We start from the raw sequence: 26903 nt of genomic DNA on the forward strand, positions 1-26903 counted from the left end.
ACCAGAATTATCAATTATATATTATTTTAACTTTATGATATTGTCTAACGATAGTGGTTAATTCATTTTTCAATTATAGGTATGGCATCGGGAGATAATTTCTCAAGCACCCCTACATTGGATGACGTCAACGATTGTGTTACGGTAAGAGCAATCGATCAGCGTAACATTTATGGAAGCACAGGTGGTACCGAGCAAAGTGTGAGTAGCCCCAAAAATGTTGAGGACAATGACAGTCCACTAGAGAGGAAGAAGAGAGCGAAGACATCAGCTGTGTGGTCAGAATTTAGGGAGGTGGTTCTCCCTGGTGGTACAAGGAAGGGAGAGTGCGTTCATTGTAAAACAAAGTTGAAAATGACTGCCAGTGGAAGCGCAACACAATTCAATAGATATTTGAAAAGGTGTGTGAAGAGAACAACTCGCTTGAGGCAACAACAAATAAATTTCCCCCCTTCCAGTTCTCAGGGTGGCTCTATTATCTTGCCTGCTCTACGGGGCCAATTCAATATGCTAAAGATGAGGGAGCTTATTGCACATTGGGTGCTGATGCATGAGCATCCATTTTCTATTGTGGAGGAAGAGGGGTTGAATACCATGATGAAGTACAGGATTCCTGAATGGACTCCGATATCCTGTAATACTTGTAAGAATGATTGTATGAGAGTGTTTGAAAATGAGAGGCAGAAGTTGCTGACTCTATTGAAAGGTGTTAGGAAGATAAGTCTGACCACACATATATGGCATTCAGGCAACCAGAGGATGAAATACATGGTCTTGATTGGGCATTGGATTGATGATAATTGGAAGTTTAATAGACGGGTGTTGAACGTTTTTCATTTCTAACATCCCCGTTCTGGTGTTGCCATTGTTGATGCAATTTTCAAGTGTTTGATGGATTGGGTAATTGAAGCTAAAGTCCACACGATATCGGTGGATAATGCTTCAAGCAATGATGTTGCAGTAAAAGTGTTGAAAGATAATTTCCAAGCTATGGGGAAGCTCATATGTAGGGGCAAGATGTTTCATGTGAGGTGTTGTGCACACATCTTGAACCTGGTTGTTCAAGATGGTCTTTATCAGATTAGACACATTATTGAGGACATCCGTGATACCGTGGCGTATATCAATTCATCGGAGAGTGGACTAAAGGTGTTTGCAGAGATTGTTCAACAGCGCCAATCGCCATTTCGCAAGCTTGTTCTTGATTGCAAAAACGCAATGGAATTCAACATATGACATGTTGACAACGACAATGAAATTTAGGCGTGTTTTCACTTGTTTGAAAAAGAGGGATTTGAGTTATCATTATTGTCCCAAGGAGGAGGATTGGGACAAAGTTGAGAAAATTTGTTCAATTTTGAAGGTGTTTAGTGGTGCGTCGAATCTGATATCGAGGAGTGTCCGACATCAAACTTGTTTCTAAAACAAGTTTGTACAATAAAAATTATGTTGGATAGTAAGAGTCAGGATGGAGATGAGTTTATACAGACCATGATTTGGAAAATGAAAGAAAAGTTTGACAAATATTGGGGAGAATGTAATCTATTGATGGGTGTGGCTGCTATTTTAGACCCTAGACTGAAGATGAGGGTAATTCAATGGGCGTTCCCTAAGATGTATCCTAAGCCTGAAGTGCGGGCAACTATGGATGTTGTTCGAGATGCCTTGTATGAGGTATATAGGGAGTATGTTTATGCCAGTCAAGCATTCACAGCTGCCCGCACTTCTGCATCTACAGGGGGTGGAGTTCAGGTTGTTGGTGAGGGGTCGGGGGCAGCGGCAGTGGTAGAGAGGGCAAATGATTTGGATGATTTTAGTCAGTTTCTGGATATGGTTGAGACGGTTGAGCCAACGAAATTAGAGTTAGGCTGTTACCTGGGAGAGGGATGCCATGAATGTGTTGGGGACCCTACGGCGTTTGATGCTTTGACCTGGTGGAAGGCTAGTTCAACAAAGTTCCCTATCTTGTCTACCATGACTTGTGACATATTAGCCATCCTTATTACTATGGTTGCTTCTGAGTCTGCTTTCAGCGTCGGTAGTAGGGTTATTGACACGTACCGATCGTCGTTGACTCCCAACATGGTGGAGATGCTCTTATGTGGCTGTGATTAGAGCAGGACATTGAATGGGGTGAAGAAAGGATGTAAAGTAGGTCATATACTTATATTGAATATTGTTTTTATTAAATTTAATTATTACTTTATATTTATACTAACTAAACTTCAATTACTCCTCCTTTGTCATTTTCAGGAAGAACGGCAACCGTTGGAGATCAACCTTCCTATCCCGTAAGTTCCTGGGATTCAATGCATGGTTTGGTTGTGGTATGAGGCATGCATAGGTAAAACTTTTATTCCTTTTGCTTTTGTTTCATGATTATACATATTTTTCTCTTGTCATAGTTACCTTAAAAAATACTTACTAAATTGAACATTTTTTATAGGCAGGGGGAAATTGTGGTTTTCGTCGAAGACAAGCCTACTGCAGACTACTGGTGGATAGTGATTTTGATTGATGGACTGTATTTTCATACCTTGGAATGTTATTTGTATATATTCAGAACTGTTTTTTGATTTTGTAAAGTAATAAGCATTTTGTAAAGTTCGAAACTGTCATGGTTAATTCAACATTGGATGTAAATATGAAATGTTGTACGCAGGAAGATTGCTGTAAAAAAGGGGAAATTGGCTCTATCAAACCTAGAGAAATGGTGGTTTGATCACGCCGCAAGCCTTAACGAGCTTGAGCTCGAGCTCGATATCGGGCTCACGAGCTCAAGTTCTAGCCAGCTTGAGCTCAACTCAAACTCGACCGAGCTCGAGTTCGAGTTTCAATTCTGAGGCTCGCCAAGCTCGAGCTTGACACTGTTGTAAACGAGCCGAGATCGATAAGCCAAAAGCTCAGCTCGGCTCGACTCAGCTCGTTTACAGTCCTACTTACAATAGCCAACAATCACTCTTTGTCTGTCTTCTGTCCTAAAAGATATTTCAGTCTTCTTCAAATTTCGATGAAGACTTATACTTTAATAGCTATATCCTGTACCTTGTCGTTGGTCACCATTGCTAATTTTTCTGAATCAAAAATCCTTTTTTCCCAAAGATTGAAATTCGTCTTATTTTGAAGGCTTTCGAAATTCTTTCATAAACCAAATTGTTGAGAAATTTGTAGAAGAATAATGGCCCAAGCTGCAGAGGAATGGTACAAATAGATGCCAATCATCACCTGCAGCTATCTCACAACAACTATCGTCACCACCATCAGTTGCTCTCTCGATGTATTTATCTCTCTCTCATTCCTTTCTTTATGTGTTTTTTATTTTCTTTTCAATAGAAAGGCGTGAATTTTTTATTTTTTTGGTGTGGTTTTTAAGGGTTTTGGGGGTTTGATGGTGTAATGCATGGTGATTTTGTTTCTGGGTAAATGGGTTTCTTTGTTTTGAGAGGATTTTAACTAGGTTTGGTTCATATTTGAGAATTTTGTTGCTTTCATTGAATGATAGATCCTAAGTTTTAGTTTTGTATTTAGCATGAAAGTGATTGGTTTTGATTTTTTTTTGGGTTGTAATTTTGAGGAGCTATTGTTTACTATTCTCATGTATTTGCTGCTTTGTGTTACAATGTTATAGATAATATCGCCCTTTAATCTGTGCTTGCATCCAACACTTGTGGTTAAGCAGTATCAGTTCTGGCGCCCAATCACTAATTTTCTTTTCTTCCGAAAAATGGTTAAGTTTCTAATTGATATCGGTAAAAATTTGTTGTTGCCTTTTGTTAGCCAGTCTGTAAGGAGGGCAGTTTTGTAAAACTGCAGCTTCACAAATGAGCTAACGATGTCGTTTTGTAAAGAGACACTTTACTCTTTATCACTAAGCTGGGTTTACTCTTTAGCAATATCTTTCTCTTTATATATAAACGAAAGTGTACTTTCAGCTTGTATCAACTGAAATCAATGAGAAAAGTTCATGAGTTTTGAATGTTTCCAGAACTCTTTCAGTCTCTATTTTTTAGCTTCACATGGTATCAAAGCTAGTTACAAGCGGCGGCGGCAACGATCTTAACAATTGATTTCTTCCTCAGCTTCAATGGAGAAAATGCAGAACAATCCAGCTAGTCCTTAACTCTCGATTTTTTCGTCAAGTCTCCAGGTTGTCACTCCCAAACTCATTAGAGATAGTTACACTGACAATTACCGATTCTGGCGATCACAAGTTCTTTTTGCTGTGGGAGCACACGAACTCGAAAAACATCTGACAGGTTTAATTCCCTGTCCAGCTCCTTTTATTACTTCTGTTTCTTGTTCAACTGAGTTGAGTGATAGTAATTCATTTGAAACCCTAGCCAAAGAAAAGCTGAATCCAGCTTATGTAACCTGGAAACGAATTGACAAGTTCTTTATTACTTGGCTTCTATCCTCAATTTGTGAGCGCATGTTCATTCTTGTCTCAAAATTTCAGTTTGCTTCTAAAGTATGGTTTAAACTTGAAGCTGAGTTTGTAATTGAGTCAAAGGCCAAGGCCTTACACTTGAAGAATTTGCTTCAAATAACTCAGAAAGGTAATCTAAGTATTCATGAGTATGTAAAGAAGATGAAAGGCATTGCTGAAAGCTTGTCTGCGAATGGTCAAGTAATCTCAGATGAAGATCTTCTTCAACACATTTTAGATGGTGTAGGTCCAAAATTTGACGTTGTTTTTGTCAATCTAACCTCCAGGGTAGAATCTAAGATTGATCCAATTACTTTGCAGGAGGCTTAGTTTTTGTTACAAAAATATGAGTTGCGGCTTGATAGGTTTAATTCTATAGATTTTCATGGAGGTTTTGTTACTGTTGCTTCCCTTGGAATTCAAGTGGGAATTCAAGTGGTCAAAATTTGTTGCCAGTTAACACTAAGATTTCTTCTGCACCTAATGGCACCTCTGGTCTGGTTACACATGATCAGTCCCAACTGCAAAGCCTACCTAATCCTCCCATATGATCTCAGAATTATCCGTTATCCTCTAGTTGTTCTGCTTCTCAAGGAATTTAGTTTAGTTCTATTGATCCTAGATTGCAATTTGGACAATTTGGTGGAACTTCAGGCCACTATTACTCTTCATATAGACCTATTTTTGGGAGAGGCAGAGGAAGAAGCAATGGTAGAGGTAAGCCTATTTGTCAAGTTTGCAGTAAAATTGGCCACGCAGTAGCCCACTATTATCATCGTTATAACTCTACTTACAACGGTGTACCTCCTCAAGGTAGCATGTCAGGACAAGTTGGCTCTAGGAGAGGCAAGCCTATTTGTCAAGTTTGCAGTAAAATTGGCCACACAGTAGCCCACTGTTATCACCGTTATAACTACTTACAATGGTGTACCTCCTCAAGGTAGCATGTCAAGACAAGTTGGCCCTGGTTCCTTCAACTATATACATCGTCCAAATCTAGGATTCCACAGTGGATCTTATGGACCTCAATCTAGAAATCAGCAAAGTTTCAATACTGGCAGTTCTTATGGTTCTCAATCTGGAAGTCAGCATGTTATTGTTCCTTCAAATGGATCCTATGATTCATCATCTCAGTTAGCTACAAGTTCTAACTTGCAATATCAACAATAGCACACTAATCTACAAGAAAGGCCTCATTTCCTTCATTAACAGCAAGGGTTTCATGTCCCTAGTCAGCAAGGCCCATACCAAAATTCAACTCCCAACCAAGCCTTCCTTGTGTCTAATCATACACCTCCTTCGAATCATTACCCTCAAACACATATGAATATCCTAGCAACTGCCTTAGTTGATCCAGCTTGGTACATGGATTCATGAGCTGCTGACCATGTTACCCTTGATCCTACTCAACTGACTTCTAGCAGAAATTATGATGGGTTTGAACAACTACAAGTTGGCAGCGGTGAGTCTTTACATATATCTCATATAGGTTCGACTTTATTTCCTAGTTCATTTGATTCCACGTGTTTACATTTGTGCAATGTGTTATGTGTTCCTAGAATAACTAAAAATCTTCTTAGTATTTCTAGGTTCACTGAAGATAATCAAGTAATTGTAGAATTTGACTCTGATTATTGTGTTGTCAAGGACAAGGCTACCAAGGCAGTGTTACTGCAGGGAGGACTTAAGGTTGGTCTATACCAATTGCACATACCTTCTTGCTTTTCTTCTGGTTACACTTCTGGTGGTCTAGAAAAGTCAGCTGCTTTGAGTCCTAGGTTTTGTAATACCTTGTTTTCAAATAAGTCAGTAACTGATAGTCAGTATATTCATAGCTCACCTCAGTCTATTAGTCCTACGAATAGTTTCTAAGCTGCTAATGCCAACTGTAATAAACTGACTAGCAGTCCACTGAATGTTTTAGTTAATCATGATCATAGGTTGCAAGTTCCTCAATTACATTGTAGTAATCAAAATTCTACCTCATATGAAAATATTAGTGATCCTGATTCCGTTAATAAGACACAATGTTTGCAAGATTCTGATTCAAATTGTGTAAATTCTGATTCTAGTATATCTGTCTCTACTACTGCTGTCCCTGATATTACTGTTACTAAAACTGACAGTTCTAGTTTCACTAATTTTGCAAATGTTAATGTTTTCAATGACATTTCTAATATAGCTGATAATTCTGACATAATTTCTGATAGTACTCCTGATATTATTGGTAATTTTGATATAGACAGACCTAATCTTGGCTATGTTTTGCATACTGTTTCTGTGTTTGATGTTGCTGCAAACTCTGAAATTACTGAACCTCTTGATACATCTATGTTTGATACATCTGTGTTTGATGCTTCTGTGTTTGATGTTGCTGTAAACTTTGAAATTACTAAAACTCTTGTTCACAATTCTGCCATTGAAAAATCTGACACAAACACTTCCAATTCTATTGATTCTTTCAATTTTGTTGACTCTCTTGTTCATGATAAGTAGTCTAAGTCTTTGATAGCAAAATTTTGTTGAACCGGTCGTCACAGTCACAAAATTAAACCTAAATACCATAGTTAGCGGTAAGCAGTGTCGAATCCATATAGAGCAAGACTAACAACCTAATGTATTTTGAGTAGCGGAAATGAAATTGGCAACGTGATTAATTAAACTAAACAAACTAAATGCAAATAATAAAAGCGTGAAATTAAAACAAATGAAGACTTTATAATAAAAATGTTGCCGTTACGGTTTTGGTTCGACACGAAACTGACTCACACAATTCTCCTCCACCCTCTACGATCCCTTAAACCTATAAGGCAAGGTAAATCAATGAAATGGCTTCCCGACACTCTAGGTATAATCTATCATATCTCACCCGATCACTCAAGTTCGATTGGTTAAAGACTATCATTGAACGCCGATAAACGCTACATGACAATACCACTAGTTGGTACGTGATTAACAAATACAATTTGTCAACACGTATCTTCTAATCAACCAACTTCACAATAAACGCAACAACAGTAGAAATGAAATTAAATCCGAACACAACTCAATTACAATTGATGCGAAGTAATGAAAAGCAATATTCATCATTCAATTATTTCAAACCAACGTTTATCATTCAGCAAGTTCTATGAAAACATTAAATCACAATGGACAATAATATTTATCACAAATTATGCTCAAATCATATTAAAGTATCGAAATCAAACATGAAACGAAAACAAATATAATTCAAAACACAATACTACCAAATGTCCTACAATCGGGCTCATCCAACTAGTCGAGAGCTGATGAGCAGAGTCGTGGAGTCAATCTTGATCTCACCTACGCCGTAACAGACAATCGGGAACTCAGCCGGTCATGGTGGTGATGACGGAGGCTGAAACGATGGAAATGAAGCTGATCATGGTGGAGAGAAAGTAACCGACAGCGATATGATGCGAAGAAGGGACGAAAACGAGCAACGAACAACCCTGAATACGAACAATCGCACTCACCGGAAAACGTTAATTTTCTGGCGGGTCTTCCAGAATATGGTGGCAAAAATGGGATCAGAAGGTACCGATGGAAAGCTTTAGTGATGGGGAGTTCAGATCAAGTCCTAGGGAGATGAAAGGTCGCCAGACATGAGCGAGATCGCGGCTGGAAGATAAAGAGGCGCGACGACTAGATGGCGGATTCCGACGATTTTGGCTGCAGTTGAAGCTTGGAAGTGCTAGATCCGGCCGTGGGGGAGGAAGATCAACCACCAGGAAGCTGAAACGTCATCGAAAATTGGAGAAATCACGGCTGGAAGATGAAGAGTCGCGACGGCGGAATGCGAAATGTCGCGGTGGTGGTGCGTGATTTGCGGTGGTGTTCGTCGGTGCAAATGGAAGATGAAAGGTTGTCGGAGGTCGCCAGAAATGAGAGAGGAAGAGTCATCGAAAAAACTATGGATGGGTGTCGGCGCTCCCCCCTGTAACGCGACCTTTCGTTTTCTTTTTATAGAGAAATTATAAAATATCACTTTGGTCCCTGCATGATTGAAAAGTGGCAAAATCAACCCTTGTAAATATGACACTTTACCCTCTAAACAGCATAAATGAGACAAAATCACCCCTAATCCATAAACCACAACCTAATATCAACTCATATCCTTTCCAAAATAATTCCAAACATGTTAAATTCATAAGAAAAATATTAAGAAGCGATTTTCGTGAATAAATTCATAAATTCTTTAATTGTCTCAATATACTTCAATTTAATTACACTTGGGGTATTTTTATCACCAAAATAGAGTCACTTTCATGACTCTAACACACTCCCCAACTTACTCTTTGCTCGTCCTCGAGTAAAGTTAAAAGAACTCTTTCAACATTCTCACAAAACCATACACAATCATATTCATCAACAACCAAGACATTCATCAAAAGGTAAAGTGAAGAATTTGAACCTAACATGCAAACAACATAATCCTAAATAAAGAACTAAAGTTTCTGTCAAGATTTGTCTATCTCCATTCAAGCTTCTCAAACACACATTTCATATTCATATCACAATGTTAAGATGTCATGCAAAACTCCCTAACTTATGTACATGCAACATAATGCTCATTTTCCACACAAGATTTTGACATATTATTTCTTTTCATTCATCACTAGTTTGATTTTTTTTTTTTTTCTTCTTCTTGTCTTAACTTCTTAAGCTTTCTAGAAGGTTCGTGTAACGGGCTTTAGGTCAATGACTCCAAACCAGATGGTTATAGGGCACTAAGTGTAGAACACTCCTCGAACTTACTCACCCAAACCAACTAGGCTATAAGTCAAGACTTTATTTCTTTATTTCTTTTTTATAAAGCTTATGATCTATGTTATGACTTCTTAAGCTTTCTAGAGGACCCATGTAACGAGCTTTAGGCCAACCACTCCCAAGCTAGATAGCTTTAGGGGATTAGGTGAAGAACACCCCTCGGGTGTACTCACTCGAGTCAACTAGGCTACAAATCAAAACGAAATCATCAAGCAACATTTAAGCACTTTTAACACACACAAGATAATAAATGAAACTTTGCTCCATGGGCATGTAAAGTATGTGGGAGACTTGCATAGACACTAAAACACATGACATTTACACAAAACAGTGTCTAACCACAATTATGGACAAACCTAGCACAAAACATAACCAATAGTTCAATGTTTAAAACTATGCTGCAACAAACAATTTTCAAAAACCTCACAAAACCTTTCAACTAGCATCTCAATTGCTTCTAAAATGGTGATTATTCATGAATTCATGAAAAATTTTAAAAATAACTCACTTTAGTTCACTTTAGCCACTTTTGGACTTACAAGAGTAAGATTTAACATATTTCCGACAAAAAACAACATCATCATGCCACAAAAATTTAAGCACAATCCATTCAACACACAATCTCCACAAAAGCATCATCAACAACACTTCACACAAATATCACAATCTCCACAAAAGCATCATCAACAACACTTCACAAAACTAGAAATCAATCAACACTCCCCAACTTAAAATGTCATTGTCCTCAATGACCCACAACTACAAACATCCTCCCCAACTTAGCATCAAATGATCTCAAATGGCAATATGATCAATAACATTAAAATCTTCCAACATATTTGAGAAACAAGAAATCTAACATTAACAACATATAAGGTGGAGAGATACAACCTGAGGAACGATGGTGGGGCTGTCATCAACAGAGTTTGTGGAGCATGCATAAGCGTAGCCTTGGACTAGTTAATGAGTTTCCAAACATGACATTCTTGCGAAGACAAAAACAATAAAAACATAAAAGCAGTAAAAACATATTTATAAAGGTGGGTTGCCTCCCACAAGCGCTAAGTTTAAAGTCTTCAGCCAGACTCAGTGCACTGACATGGCTAATGTGGTTCTAATAAAGAACAATCCTCAATCATCACCTCTCCATCATTAATGCCATCGACATAAGGTTTAAGTCTTTGGCCATTCACCTTAAAAACTTGTCCCCTTTTTGGGTTTCGGATTTCAACAGCTCCGTGAGGGAAAACATTAAGAACAATAAAAGGGTCATCCCATCGTGACCGAAGCTTCCCCGGAAAGAGGCGAAGCTTAGAGTTAAAGAGCCACACTTTTTGATTAGGAGAGAAAGACTTCCTAACAATGTGTTTATCGTGAAAAGCTTTAGTCTTCTCTATAGAGATGCGAGAATTCTCATAAACTTCATGTCTTAGCTCATCTAACTCCAAAAGTTAGAGTTTCCTATGGTCACCGGCCGTGGTCATATCAAAATTGAATTTCCTTGTGGCCCAATATGCTCTATGTTCAAGTTCTACAGGTAAATGACATGTTTTTCCAAAAATTAACCGATAAGGGGACATCCCAATAGGGGTACGATATGTGGTTTGATAGGCCCAAAGTGCATCATCCAGACGTACCGACCAATCCTTACGATCGGGCCATACCATTTTCTCTAAGATAGTCTTAATTTCCCTATTAGCACGTTCCACTTGTCCACTAGTTTGATGGTGATAAGGTGTGGCAACTCGATGGGTGATTGAGTACTTTTTCAATAGTGAGCCAAAGTGCCTATTGGTGAAATGCGAGCCACCATCACTGATGATGGCACGCGGATGACCGAAACGGCTAAAGATGTGCGATTGAACAAAGTTGACGACCACCCTGTGATCATTGGTCCTAATGGCAATGGCTTCTATCCATTTAGACACATAATTCACTGTAAGCAAGATATATTCAAAGCCAAAAGATGAGGGAAATGGACCCATAAAATCAATACCCCACATATCAAATACCTCCATAATCAAAATAGGATTCAAGGGCATCATATCTCGTCTACCAATATTTCCTACTTTTTGACATGAAGTACAAGCATGACAATAAAAGAATGCATCACTAAAAAGAGTGGGCCAATAAAAACCACACTGGAGGACCTTTAAAGCGGTCCTCTTGCCACTATAATGACCACCACAAGCATAAGAATGACAAAATGCAAGCACACTACTAAACTCGTGGTTGGGAACACATCTCCTAATTATCTGGTCTGCACACACCCTGAAAAGGTCTAGGTCTTCCTAAAAATAATGCTTGATGGTTACAAAGAAATGATCTTTCTGAGTTTTGGTCCACCTTAATGGTAATTGTCCTACGGCCAGGTAATTGACTATATGGGCATTCCAATGTGCTTTGGATTGGGATATTGCAAATAATTGCTCATCCGGGAAAGAGTCATTCAAACATTGACAAGGGATATATTCTATAAAGAGTCTAGACAAGTGATCGGCGACCACATTATCACTACCTTTGTTATCTTTGATTTCTAGATCAAACTCTTGCAACAACAAAATCCATCGAATTAGTCTAGGCTTAGCTCTTTCTTGTCTAACAAATACCTAACCGCAACGTGGTCTATAAAGACAACTATCCTAGACCCAAGAAGATAAGACTAGAACTTATCAAGGGAAAACACTACTGCAAGCAACTCTTTCTCGGTAGTGGTGTAATTACATTGAGCATCGAAGAAGGTCTTGCTTGCGTAGTAGATCACAACGGGTTTTTTATTCCCCCGTTGGCCAAGGACTGCACCAATGGCACAGTCCGACGCGTCACACATCACTTCAAAAGGTAGGTTCCAATCAGGAGGTTGTATGATGAGTGCTGTGGTCAACGCTTCCTTCAAAATGGTAAAGGCAATCATACAAGAGTCATAAAAAATAAATGCCACATCTTTATCAAGCAAATCACACAAGGGCTTAGAGATCTTGCTAAAATTCTGGATGAAACGCCTATAAAATCCTACATGGCCTAGGAAAGATCTAATTTGTTTGACCGATAAAGGCGGTGGTAATTGAGAAATCAACTCTACCTTTACCTTATTCACTGTTATCCCCTCCTTGGAAACTACATAACCTAAGACAATTCCCTCTTGAACCATGAAATGGCTCTTTTCCTAACTAAGAACAAGATTTGTCTCTCTACAACATTTCAACACCAACTCAAGTTTTTCGAGACAATCATCAAAAGATGCACCAAACACAGAAAAATCATCCATGAAGACTTCAAGGAATTAACCCACCATGTCAGAAAATATCGATAACATGCACCTTTGAAACGTTGCCAGCGCATTGCACAACCCGAAGGGCATGCGACGAAAGGCAAACGTACCAAAAAGACATGTGAACGTGTTCTTGGTCTTCGGGGGCAACTGGTACTTGGTTATATCCGGAATAGCCATCCAGAAAACAATAGAAAGTCTATCCTGCAAGTTTTTCTAGGATTTGGTCAATAAATGGGAGCGGGAAATGATCCTTCCTAGTGGCTAGGTTGAGCTTCCTCTAGTCAATGCAAACTCTCAATTCTATGGGAGTACGGATAGGAATTCGCTCACCTTTTTCATTTTCAACAACGGTGAGGCCACTCTTCTTAGGTACAACATGGGTAGCACTCGCCCATTGGCTGTCGGATATTGGGTAGATTATACCCGCATCAAGCCATTTGATCACCTCTTTCTTCACCACCTCCTTCATGTTCGGGTTTAACCTTCTTTGAGCTTCATGCACCGGTTTAGCATTCTCTTCAAAAAATATGCGATGCATACACAAAGAAGGGCTAATCCCTCGCAAATCGACTACCGACCAACCGATTTCTTCCTTATGTGCTGTCAAGACCGCCACTAATCTCTCATCTTGCTCACTATCTAAGTTGGCAGCAATGATCACGCGTAAGGTCTTGTTGGGTCCTAAGAAAATATACTTTAGAGTATCAGGCAAGGCTTTCAACTCTAAGACTGGTAGAGACTCAATTGACCTCGGTTGTGTCGTCTTAGACAAAGGTGGTAAGGTTTCATACTTGATGTTCCAAGGTCGACGCTCTAGAGTGGGCGACCTAGCCATATACGCACTAACCTCCTGAATCTCAGACACGCCACTCAAGCTAGATATCTCCCCAACAAATGGATTCATAAGAGTGTAAATTGCATCATCACATAACATCTGTGGGGCGTGAGCCTCCACTAGACTATCAATAGCATCAACCATGAAACAATCATTATCGCCCTCACGCATTGGTCCTAAACCAGCATTAAACACATTAAGTCTCAGTTTCCTATTCCTAAAAGACACTTCCATCTCTCCTGATCTACAGTTAATGCACGCATTTGCCGTAGCTAGAAAAGGTCTCCCTAAAATAATCGGTGGCATACTTCTACTGTTCGTATACTCCATGTCTAAGACAAGAAAATCCACCAGAAAATATAGTTTCTCAACCTTAACTAACACGTCCTCAATTAGGCCACTAGGTATTTTGATCGATCGGTCAGCTAATTGCAGGATGACTTTAGTAGACTTGAGCTCACCTAAGTTAAACTGTTCATACACAGAAGTGGATAATAAGTTCACGCTCGCCCCTAAGTCTAAGAGTGCTCTATCAATCGTGACATTAACTATCACACAAGAAATAATAGGAGCTCCATGATCCTTTAACTTCGGGGGAAGGCGGTTTGAGACAACCGCACTTACATTTTCTGGTAAATGTATAGTCTTGGATGTGTGAGATTTCATTCGCCTCTTTTACGTGCACAAGTCTTTGAGGAATTTGGCATAAGCAGGTACTTGCTTAATAGCATCTAAGAGTGGAATGTTAATCTGCACCTGCTTATACAACTCAATCATTTCCTCTATCCTAGCGCTTTTCCTCATAGTGGGAACATTGAGGGGCTCTAAGCACCGAGGAAAGAGTGCTCACGGTATGTACGATGCAGGGGATGGTTCATTCTCCCCAACTTTCTCCTTACCCAGTCTCTGAACACTTGACTCTACAAGTGGCTCACTCTCACTCTCTTTGGCTTGGTCCCTACCTAGACTTTCCTCTTCTCTACCCTGGACTTTTACTTCCCTCTCAGGCTTAATTAGCTCTCGACCGCTCCGAAGAGTCATCACGGCCTTAGCTTGTTCGAAAAACCCTCTCTGTTGAGAAGAACCACTAGGGTTACCTATGACTTGACTAGGCAATTGGCTTTGTTCCCTCCTATTGACTGCTTCGACTATTTGACCAATTTGGGTCTCTAGCTTACTAATGGATTGGGAATGAGAATGTAGAAGTTGGGTATTCTGCTTTAAATCTTGGAACCTAGCATTCATGTCGGCTTTTTGTTCCTGCATGGTTTGGAGCATTTGAGCCATCATTGATTCTAGTGAACTAGGCACTGGAGTGGGTTGCTGAACAAGAGGTGGGATCCTAGGTTGGATGGGTGGTTGGATTGAAGGTTGCTCCCTATAACTGCCTTGCTGATTGGAAGGATAGTTCCTATATGGCATATTATTGGGGACATTCTGAGGTGGTTGTGGCTTCCATGAAAAATTAGGGTGGTTACGCCACCTAGGATTATACGTGTTCGAGTACAGATAGCTTCATCTCTGGAAGCCTTGTGCAACCTGCACTTGCTCCTCAAAAGGGTCAGGGGCGGGCTCCTCAATTGGATGGTCAAGAGTGGAGTGCATGGAAAAAACATCCTGGTTCGCCCTATTCTGAGATGATCGTGTAGAGGGTTGCCCTTGTATAGATACAAACTTGTCAAACCGGTGGGCCAACACCTCTAACTTGGAACTAATGTCATCTAATTGTGACACCTCATACACATCACCCCTCTTAGATGGCTACCCTGAGATAGGCATTCTAGACGCAGAAATGTGGTGCCTTGAATTTTCACTTTAAGGTCTCAAAGAGTTGCCATAACTCATTCTTGTCCTTGTGCATAAATGTTCCTCCACAAGAGGCATCTACCACATTCCTATGCCTCTTGGTCAGTCCATCATAAAAACTATGAACTAATTGCCACCTAGGGACTGCGTGATGGGGACACTTCCTAAACATTTCCTTCAAACGCTCCCAATTCTCATAAAATTCCTCGCCATCTAGTTGAGTGAAACTAGTGATGGCTCGTCTTATACTGTTGGTTTTACCAATGGGATAATACTTTTTTAGGAATCCGTGTTGCATTTGGGCCCAAGGGATAATGGACCCTGCTGCCAAAGAATTGAGCCACTGTTTGGCTCGATCCTTAAGTGAGAATGGGAATAAAATTAAGCGCACGACATCTTCATTCACATGTTGAAGTCTAACTGTGAAGCAAACCTCTAAAAATTCATCTAAGTGTTTGTATGGCTCCTCATTTAATTCCCATAATAAATTTGCAGTAATTGGATGACACTAGTTTTGATCTCATAGTGTTGTGTCTGGACATTGGGGATACGGATATATGAGGCTGAAGTGTAGGTGGTGGGTGCGAAATGTTGGCTAAGGGGCACATGTGCGGGTTCATTCTGGTCAGCCATCCTACGTGCTTGTTTTCTATTCCTCTTACAAGTGCGTTCAATTTCAAGATTCAAAGGTAATAACTCTTCGTTACAAGACCTTCTAGTTTGCATTCATCAACTAAACACACAAAACGCTCAACAAGCAACGCAACAACAATCTCAAAGAAAATTAGCTAAATGCAAATCCTAAGAAACAAATTTTAATAAGCACACGAAACAAAATTAAAACAAATCTAAAATCTAATAAAACTATACCCAACAAAATTTCACACAACAAATACTCTTAATCAAAACTAAAGTTATCAATGCAACCTAAAAGAAATTAATACTAAGAACAAAAATTAAATCCTAGGAATAAAAACAAATTATGCAAAATAAGGCAAAAGCTATTCCTAATTAATCAAAATGACTAAAAAAAACGAAGTTAAGAGAATTTCACAATTGGGTCGTGCTAGATCTTCAATGCTCATGACACGTTGCAGCTTTTTCCCAATTGCAATTTTCCTTCAAAACAAAAACAAACACAAATGGAACTATTCCAACGAAAATAAAATGAAAATGAAATAAAACGAAGTAAAAATGAAATTAAGCCAACAACCTAAAAAGAAAATAATTAACCAAAATGCAAAGAGACAAACCAAACGGAACACAAAAATTAAACAATTCACCCAAACAAATAATCACTACAAAGAAAATAACACAAACAAAAACAACAACTAAAATAAACCTAGAATAAAAACTAATGACTACCCAAACACACAAGGTCAAAAGCACGTTGCTTCCCAGCAACGGCGTCAAAATTTTGTCGAACTGGTCATCACAGTCACAAAATTAAACCTAAATACTGTAGTTAGCGGTAAGCAGGGTCGAATCCACAGAGAGCAAGACTAACAACCTAATGTATTTTCAGTAGCGGAAATGAAATTGGCAATGTGATTAATTAAAGTAAACAAACTAAATGCAAATAATAAAAGCGTGAAATTAAAACAAATGAAGACTTTATAATAAAAATGTTGCCGTTACGGTTTTGGTTCGACACGAGACCGACTCACACAATTCTCCTCCACCCTCTACGATCCCTTAAACCTACAAGGCAAGGTAAATCAATGAAATGACTTCCCAACACTCTAGGTATAATCTATCCTATCTCACCCGATCACTCAAGTTCGATTGGTTAAAGACTATCATTGAACGCCAATAAACGCTACACGACAATACCACTGGTTGGTATGCGATTAACAAAGACAATTTGTCAACACGTATCTTCCAATCAACCAACTTCACAATAAACGCAACAACAGTAGAAATGAAATTAAATCCGAACACAATTCAATTACAATCGATGCGAAGTAATGAAAAGCAATATTCATCATTCAATTATTTCAAACCAACGTTTCTCATTCAGCAAGTTCTATGAAAACAGTAAATCACAATGGACAACAATATTCATCACAAATTATGCTCAAATCATATTAAAGTATCGAAATCAAACATGAAACGAAAACAAATATAATTCAACACACAATACTACCAAATGTCCTACAATCGGGCTCATCCAACTAGTCGAGAGCTGATGAGCAGAGTCATGGAGTCAATCTCGATCTCGCCTATGCCGTACCAGACAATCAGGACTCAGTCGCTCATGGTGGTGATGACGGAGGCTAAAACGGTGGAAACGAAGTTGATCATGGCGGAGAGGAAGTAACCGATAGCGATATAATACGAAGAAGGGGCGAAAACGACCAACGAATAGCCCAGAATACGAACAGTCACACTCGCTGGAAAACGTTAATTTTCTAGAGGGTCTTCCTGAATATGGTGGCGGAAATGGGATCCGAAGGTACCGATGGAAAGCTCTAGTGATGGGGAGTTCAGATCAGGTCCTAGGGAGATGAAAGGTTGCTGGAAATGAGCGAGATCACAGCTGGAAGATGAAGAGGCGCGGCGACTAGATGGCGGATTCCGACGGTTTTGGCGGCAACTGAAGCTTGGAAGTGCTAGATCCGACCGTGGGGAAGGAAGATCAACCACCAGGAAGCTGAAACGTCACCGAAAACTAGAGAAATCATGGCTGGAAGATGAAGAGTCGCATCGGCGGAATGCGAAACGTGGCGGCGGTGGTGCGTGATTTGTGGTGGTGTTCGTCGGTGCAAATGGAAGATGAAAGGTCGCCGGAGGTCGCCGAAAATGGGAGAGGAAGAGTCACCGAAAAAACTATGGATGGGTGTCGGCGCTCCCCCCTGTAACGCGACCTTTCGTTTTCTTTTTATAGAGAAACTACAAAATATCACTTTGGTCCCTGCACGATTGAAAAAGTGACAAAATCAACCCTTGTAAATATGACAGTTTACCCCCTAAACAGCATAAATGAGACAAAATCACCCCTAATCCATAAACCACAACCTAATATCAACTCATATCCTTTCCAAAATCATTCCAAACAGGTTAAATTCATGAGAAAATATTAGGAAGCGATTTTCGTGAATAAATTCATAAATTCTTTAATTGTCTCAATATACTTCAATTTAATCACACTTGGGGTATTTTTATCACCAAAATAGAGTCACTTTCATGACTCTAACACTAACCTTATAGTTTTCCATGCTAGCAACACTAGGAACAATACACTGTCCCTTTGGCATAATCGCCTAAGACACCCTCATACTGATGTGTTAAGTAAAATTTTACCTCACATTCACCCACGACCTTCAGAACCCATTTCATCCTTGAGTTTTTGTGATACATGTAGACTAGGAAAATTACATAGAAATCATTTTCCTAGTTTAACCTCTAGAGCTACACAACCCCTTGAAATTGTTCACAGTGACATTTGGGGACCAGTACTAGTAGCTTCATTAGAAGGTTTTAAATACTACATTCATTTCATTGATGACTATAGTAGGTTCACCTGGATGTTTCCCTTAAGAACCAAAGCTGAAGTTCAATCCACTTTCATCAAATTTCACCATCTTGTTGAGAGACAGCTTGGACATAAACTTAAAATCTTATAGTCTGACTAAGGAGGAGAGTATAGAGGTCTAATACCTTACCTTACCACTATTGGAATCCAGCTTAGGCATTCCTGCACTCATGTGCACCAACAAAATGGGAGAAGTGAAAGGAAACATAGACATATAGCAGAAATTGGCCTTACCTTACTAGCCCATGCATCCATGCCTTACATTTTTGGTGGTGTGCATTTGATACTGCTGTTTTTCTTATTAATAGAATGCCTACCTCAGATTTGAGTTTTCTGTCCCCATATCAGGTTCTTTACAGTAGGTTTCCTGTATATTCTAAGTTAAAAAATTTTGGTTGTGCTTGTTTTCCATTCTTGAGAGATTTCAATAAACACAAATTGCACTTCCACTCTTCTAAATGTGTTTTTCTGGGTTATAGTTTTGTTCATAAAGGTTATAAACGTCTTAGTTTAGAGGGAAAAAATTTCATTACTCCTACTGTTCAATTCAATGAACTTGAGTTCCCTTTTGCTACTGGTTTTGGTCACACCTTGTCCAGTTCATGTTCTCCTTTACTCAAAGCAGCAGTCCCTAATAGTTCCCCTACTATTTTTCCTTTTGTTTCTATTCCATTCTCAAATGGTACAACCAGTAAAGTCTCCCCTGTAGTGGACTGCTCTGTTCCTAATGCTTCCTTCACTACTAACAACTCAGTTCCTAGTTCCTCATTTCAGGATATGAATACATACATCTCTAATCCATCCATTCCTAATCCATCCTCTAACATCAACAACTCAATTTCAATTACTCCATCTAACAACCTCAATAACTATACTTCTTCATTACCGAATCCTACTTCTATTCCACACACTTTTCCCTTAGAAGTAGATCTCTGTTGTTATCATCCTTCTCTTCACAATTCAAAGGTCCAAAAGTCTTCTATATCTTCAGATTGTCCACAATCAGCCCAAAAACACACTGATTGCTCTCTTGTAGTTGACTTAACTCCATCACAACGTCTTTAACCTAAAAACCTTAACCATGCACCTGAATTCTTTCCTTCGATTACTCATAACCAACCTACAAACCAGTCCCTAACCACTAACACTCACCCCATGCTCACCAGGTCCAAAACCAGCAACCCAACTACAACTGCACTTACCCTGACCAAGTTTTTACCTATTCAACCAAAATCTGTTACAGTGAATAAAGCACCTGAATTCCTTTCTTTTGTTACTTATAACCAACCTAAAAACCAACTCCTGACAACTAATACACACACCACACTGACCAGGTCTAAAACCAGCAACCTAACCTCAACTACACTTACTTTGACCAATTCCTTACCTGTTCAACTAGAACCTATTACAGTGACTGAAGCTCTTGCTTGTGATGAGTGGAAAAAGGCCATGCAAGATGAGTTTGATGCTCTTATTAGGAATGAAACTTGGAGTCTTGTTCCTTGAACTTCTGATATGAAATTAGTTGGTAATAAATGGGTGTTTCGAACCAAATTTCATGTTGATGGGTCTCTCCAGAAATACAAGGCCAGATTAGTTGCTAAAAGATTTCAACAAACTCCTAGCCTAGATTATTTTGAAACTTTCAGCCCTATTGTTAAACCAACAACTATTAGAATTATTTTCACATTGGCTGTCACTTATGGTTGGGATATTCAACAAGTGGATGTGAACAATGCATTCCTTAATGGTCATTTGAATGAAATAGTTTACATGCGACAACTGGAGGGGTTTGAGGTTTCTCATTTATCCTCACATGTTTGTAAACTTAACAAGGCTCTCTATGGTCTTAAACAAGCCTCACGAGCTTGGTTTGACAAACTTAAACAAGCCTTGGTGCGCAAAGGATTTCAGAATTCAATATCTGATTCAAGTTTGTTCATTCTCAAGGACAACTCTCAAGTTTTATATGTTCTTATATATGTGGATGATAGCTTAATAACTGGTTCCAGTTCCTCTAGTATTCAGCAGCTTGTTCATGATTTAAATAGCCAATTTTCCTTGAAAACTCTTGGGGTTATCACATATTTTTTGGGCTTAGAGGCAACCAGATCAGCTGCGGGTCTGCACCTAAAACAAACCAAATATGTCCATGATTTACTTGTTAAAACTAAGATGCAAGAGGCACATGGTTGTCCCACTCCTATGGCAACAGGCATAAAACTTTTTGCAACAGATATGAAGTTGTTTAAAGACCTTAGCCTCTATAGAAGCACTATTGGAGCTCTTCAATATGTCACCTTAACCAGGCCTGATATTAGTTTTACAGTGAACAAGCTTAGCCAATATTTTCAGGCTCCTACTGAGTTACAATGGCAGGCTTGTAAGAGAGTTTTAAGGTACCTTAAAGGTACTCAATTCCATGGCTTGCTTTTTAGACCAACAGCCTCTCTCAATGTTGAATGTTATATAGATGCAGATTATGGAGGTAATTTAGATGATCGATGGTCTACTAGTGGATATTGTGTGTACCTAGGTCCTAATCTAGTTCAATGGAGTTCTCGCAAACAAAAAGTGGTTGCTTTATCATCTATAGAGGCTAAGTACAAAGCACTAGCCCAAACAACAACTGAATTGGCCTGGTTGGACAGTTTGTTTACTGAAATAAGTGTGTCTCTAAACTCTTGTCCTGTCATTTGTTGTGACAATGTGAGTGCTGGAGCATTGGCATCAAATCTAGTTTTTCACGCAAGAACAAAACATATTGAGATTGACACTCACTATATTTGAGACCAAGTTCTTGCAAAAAAGGTTATTGTGCAATATGTTCCCACTAAACTTCAAATTGCTGATGTTCTAACAAAAGCACTTTCCATTAGTCAGTTCCAGGAATTGAAACACAAACTCTGTGTTGTTGAGGTACCACATACAGATGCTAAAGTTGACAATAGCCAAGAGTCATCTTAATCTCTAAAGCAGTGTAAAAATTTGCATTATGTTGAGGTATTGTGTTGCTGTTTATAAACATAATAATGAAAGGTAATGCGTTTGTGATATGGTTTGAATGCTGAGTGGAAAAGATTCCAGTATGTGTAATGGTGTAATGGTATAATGGTGTGTGTGTTGCTGTTTGTGGCATGAGAAGAATGCTGAGTATAAGCATTGTTGAGATCATCTAGCTTTGAGTAGGAATTAGTTAAGAAAGTGCAGAAGCATGGCATGGCAGAACTGTAGTTATGCTGTTTGTGGTTGTTAGGATCCCGCATTGAAAGGGAAAAGGGTGGGCATGTGGGTTATAAAAGCTTGGGCACCCTCCCTTGGCAAGCCGGTTTTCTAAGGAGAGTTCTATCCAAGTCCATGAAAGACACATGGCCCAGCCCAAATTGTTGAGTTATTGGAGTGGGTTCCTATCAATTGGTATCAGAGAATGATCTTGCGCCTATGTGGCAGCGCATGCATGGCAGGCTGCCCCGTGGCAGACTGACCTTGGGCCTGAGCTGCTACCTTGAGAAAAGGCATGGAGGCCCGAGGGAAAGAGGATCTGCGTAGTCACCCAAGGGGTAAAGAGGCCGACGGGGGTAAAGAGGCCGACGTGGATGTCGATTGCGGAAGCGTGGTGGAATGTTAGGATCCCGCATTGAAAGGGAAAAGGGTGGGCATGTGGGTTATAAAGGCTTGGGCACCCTCCCGTGGCAAGCCGATTTTCTAAGGAGAGTTTTGTCCAAGCTCATGAAAGACCCATGACCCAGCCCAAATTGTTGAGTTATTGGAGTGGGTTCCTATCAATGATATGATGGTGTGAGTGCTACTATTTGTGCCATGATAAGAATGCTGAGTATAAGCATTGTTGAGATCAGCTAGCTTTGAGTAGGAATTAGTTAAGAAAGTGCAAAAGCATGGCATGGCAGAACTGTAGTTATGTTGAGAAAGTGTATTGTTGAGATCAGCTAGCTTTGAGTAGGAATTAGTTAAGAAAGTGCAGAAGCATTCCATTTATGTTAGTAGAAATTAGCTGCTTTTTGAGAAAGTGCAGAGTATGCATATGAAGGAAATGGCTAAAGACAACAAGCTAAAGTCTAGAAGAAAATCCTGCTAAAGTCTTGAAGAAAATTCAGCAATTGTAGTCCAGTCTGAGGGGGAATGTTAGCCAGACTGTAAGGAGGGCAGTTTTGTAAAACTGTAGCTTCACAAATGAGCTAACGGTGTCGTTTTGTAAAGAGACACTTTCCTCTTTATCACTAAGCTGGGTTTACTCTTTAGCACTATCTTTCTCTTTGTATATAAACGAAAGTGTACTTTCAGCTTGTATCAACTGAAATCAATAAGAAAAGTTCATGAGTTCTGAATGTTTCCAGAACTCTTTCAGTCTCTATTTTTCAGCTTCACACCTTCTAGTGTCCCTTTTGTATCTCAATTATATTGCTTGAGATTTACTATCGAAACATGGGTTCTTTAGCATGTAGAGGAAGGCACATCAAGTATACCTCTACATTTATACAAATGCTCCACAGTAACAGCAATGTTCTTGTTTGTCAAAACATGTGAATTGTTGATCAAATGAAGTTACTAGGCTTGGAAATGATTTGCGGATTTTCTTCATACCTGTGATGTCTGAGTATGACTATATGAGCATCTCTGCATTAATTTTTATGAGCATCTCTGCATAAAATTTTTGCGTTCACAAATAGCTACATTACCAATTTCGCAAGTTTATGGTTAATACATGATGGTAATGTAGGTTTTGTTTATCTATAAAAGTGTAGATAGTCAAGTTTGTGGTTAAGACGTGCTGACCTATAGCTTTTTCACTATTAATTAACCTTCTTGTCCTGCCTGACATTTTTAACATAGTCCCGAGGTTAGATCTTATTAATTCAAATAACTATGGGGAGTCTGAAGTCTATATTTGTCACTCTCATCCCCCTCCCAACAAAAAAAAACTATTTATATTCAATAACTTGACATGACTTTCATGCTGCAGTATGAAGTGTACTTATTGACATCGAAGTGAGAATAATTTTTGCTTAATTTCTTTCTTCTCACATACCCCCTATTTCGACAGTTCATGCTTCAATATAATATTATAATGTAGAGAGAGATGGGAGCAGAAGAGGTTCGTACTGAGATATATGGTATATTTGGTTACAATGTGGTGACAATGATTTTAATTTTGATAAATTCAATGCTTAGTGACATCTGACATCTTGCTTTTGCAATGAATGGTTCCATCTATTTTTAATTTTTTCGAGCTCAGACAACTAAGTTTTATTTTGGAAAATTTTGAGCCTAGGATCAAAATGTATTTACTTCCGACGTTTAATATGCAAAAGTAATATTAATTATTTGTTTATGTTTCAGATAGAATCGTAATAAGTTCATACTGATTTTTGTGAATTACTTGGTCCTCATTTTCTGATAGCCGTATGAGTGTAATTAAGGGGGTGTGGTGTGGGAACTGGAAAAACTTATAAATTACGAGCTTATTTGTTCCGGAGGCAGTGTTTTGTTTCAAATACAAATACTTTCAAGGACGGGTTTCACGTTCATTCTTCCACAATCACGTAAACACTGTAAACTAAACTAGTGGGCTTATTATGTATTAAAAATAAAGATTTAGTTCCGGATGAGCCTTGACCCAAAATCAAAGTTTCTCACAGAGCCCAAACTTAATACGATTATGTGAATATTCTTTAGCCCTGGGCTCCTGGATAATTGACTATATTTACTTGGCCCTGTATTTTTTGCCTCATTCACAAATTTACGCTGATGAAATTATTCAGTCAAGAGCAATAGAGAAGCCGCCTACAAATGATTGTTGTTTTCAACTATGACAATGAAGGAACAAGTAAAAACGTATGTTGTATGTACAGTGGAAGATGTTTAAATTTAGCATTCAAAAGAGCAGAGCATTTATTGACATGTTTGTTTCTTTGTAATGCCAGATTTGGACTATTTGTTCCATATGTTCTTTCTTGCTCGATACTGCAAGCTTCTTGAGGAGAACTCTTTCAGGGGAAGGACTACAGATTTCTTTTACATGCTTTTGTTGGAGCAACATGTTTAACAGGCACTGTTCTTATTGGGGGAATGATACCTTATTTGTCAGAATCATTTGCAAACTTCATATTCCTTAGCAATTCATTGACACTCATGATGGTTGGTTTTCATTTTTCCAATTTGCAACATTGTTTTATTGGTGCTGTTGTTGTTGATAATCACCTGGAGGCCATCTAATTTTCTTAAACCATACAGGTGTATGTGTGGAGCTAACAAAATCCTTTCATCCATATGAGTTTTTTGGGTTTGTTTGCATTTACCGCAGCTTATCTACCATGGGTGAGTAAGTTCTTTGTAAGGTTCCAATAGTTTCTGGTTTTTATCCTTTTACTCTTCATTATTTGTAACTATGCGTAGAAAAGTTTTCCCTACCTAAAAGTACTAATATTTTGTTTTTTTGATGAAGCTGGCTGCGTCATGTTAATCTTCTACTATGTGTTTTAATCATATATGTTCTGTAGTTGTATATATATTGAATTTATCTACTTTTAATCTTTTATAGTTCATGGGAAAAAAAAATATACACAGATGCAAAGATCGATGAAGTTAGAGGAGAATGGACGATGTGCGTATCAAACTTTTTTTAGTTATTGATTTTTTATTGATGTCAAAGTGTCAATGAGGGAAAAAATATGTATCAAACTTTTGGTGAATGATATGCTACTATTATTGAATTTCGTTTACTAAATTAATTGAAAGATCGTTGAATGTTAAAATTTATTTATGAATTGTGATCATTGTTGTTGGTTGAGGAATATTATGAAGAATTTTATTGTATTATTTCATTATTTAATTGGTAATAATTAGGAAAATAAATAAATTACAAAATAAAAATATTTATACAAAAAAATTCCTTGATGGTTTTAAGACTATCAAAGATGGAACACACACACACACACACACACACACACACACACACACATATATATATATATATATATATATAATATTCAATTGTGTAATCTGCTTGTATAGTATACATTGGTTCAGACATTAAAAAGCATAGTCAAAGTGTTCTCACTTCACACACACACACACACACACACACACACACACACACATATATATATATATATATATTCAATCGTGTAATCTGCTTGTATAGTATACATTGGTTCAGACATTAAAAAGCATAGTCAAAGTGTTCTCACTTCACTTTCATAGCATAAATTCTATCCGCAATAGAATGCAGTTTAAAATTCAGTCGTGTAACCTGCTTGTTAGTATGCTATAGTCGGTATTTTTGGAGACGTACAAATGGATCCAGATTAAATCTTCAACAAAATCGGTGACAAGGGAAATGTAACCAATTGCATTGATGTTTAGAAGCTTTTCATGTGATCCCACCATGCATTATTGCTCCAATTTACTGTTTCTTAAACCATGTGCAAGTCCAAATTACAAAACAAATTAGGTAAAATCTGCACAGTAGATAATGTGCTATAAGAGTGAAGGAAAATGAGTGAATTTTAAGAACAAAAGAAAATGCATCTGCAATCCTTGTGCGAGCAATTCTGGCAAGCCACTTCCTACAATCACTTATTTCTCTCTATTTTCTTTTTCCTACTGTTTTTGCTCAAGAACAAAAGATGTACCAAACTCAACTTACCTCCTATGGGATTTGGAACAAAATTGAAAGAAAACTGAGAGCTGAAATTCGTAGATCTGTTTTTTATTTTACAGTACATTACAAACTGCAGTTGACCTCTCTTTTATATGAAATGAGAGAGATGACAATGATAATAAAAAAAAACGACACCGCATGAGTTAGTAAACAAAACTACAGTCTTGACCTTTTTACCCTTTTTCTTTCTTTGGTCAGCATCTCCCCTCAAACTCAACAGGGGTTATTCTATTCAACACTTCCCTTCAGAATTAAACCGGGATTATGCCTGGTCTTTTAACTTGAGCAGCTCCAAGTTGTTCCAACTTCAACAACTGCCAAGTTCCCCAAGTAAGCAATACAACAGCTCCAACTTCAGCAGCTGCCAAGTTCCCCAAGCAATATGACAGCTCCAACTTCAGCAACTGCCAAGTTCCCCAAGCAATATAACAGCTAGGAAACAAGAGAACTCCAGCAAATAGAAACATTTTGACACAGGAACTGTCAATAATCTGCAGAACTCCTTACTCCATTTGTATCATCAAAACAGAAACAAAAATGTCCATAATCTGCAGA

General features: G+C 38.5%; 1 protein-coding gene, 1 non-coding gene and 1 pseudogene across 2 annotated transcripts; all 3 read left to right on the forward strand.

The window, feature by feature from the left end:
* The first annotated feature begins 81 nt into the window (after window positions 1-81).
* Window positions 82-1236, forward strand: LOC116124383 (zinc finger BED domain-containing protein RICESLEEPER 2-like). The gene is made up of 2 exons (XM_031410112.1): window positions 82-771; window positions 886-1236. Exons 1-2 carry the CDS (start codon window positions 82-84, stop codon window positions 1234-1236), a joined length of 1041 nt encoding a protein of 346 aa, XP_031265972.1.
* Window positions 1237-3178: 1942 nt separating this feature from the next.
* On the forward strand, window positions 3179-25089 carry LOC116124498 (annotated as a pseudogene).
* On the forward strand, window positions 15276-15382 carry LOC116124508. The gene has a single exon (XR_004127220.1). It is a non-coding gene; the product is annotated as a small nucleolar RNA R71 (small nucleolar RNA).
* Window positions 25090-26903: the final 1814 nt, after the last annotated feature.

This window comes from Pistacia vera, unplaced genomic scaffold (assembly GCF_008641045.1).
Source record: "Pistacia vera cultivar Batoury unplaced genomic scaffold, PisVer_v2 Contig152, whole genome shotgun sequence".
NCBI classification, from domain to species: domain Eukaryota; kingdom Viridiplantae; phylum Streptophyta; class Magnoliopsida; order Sapindales; family Anacardiaceae; genus Pistacia; species Pistacia vera.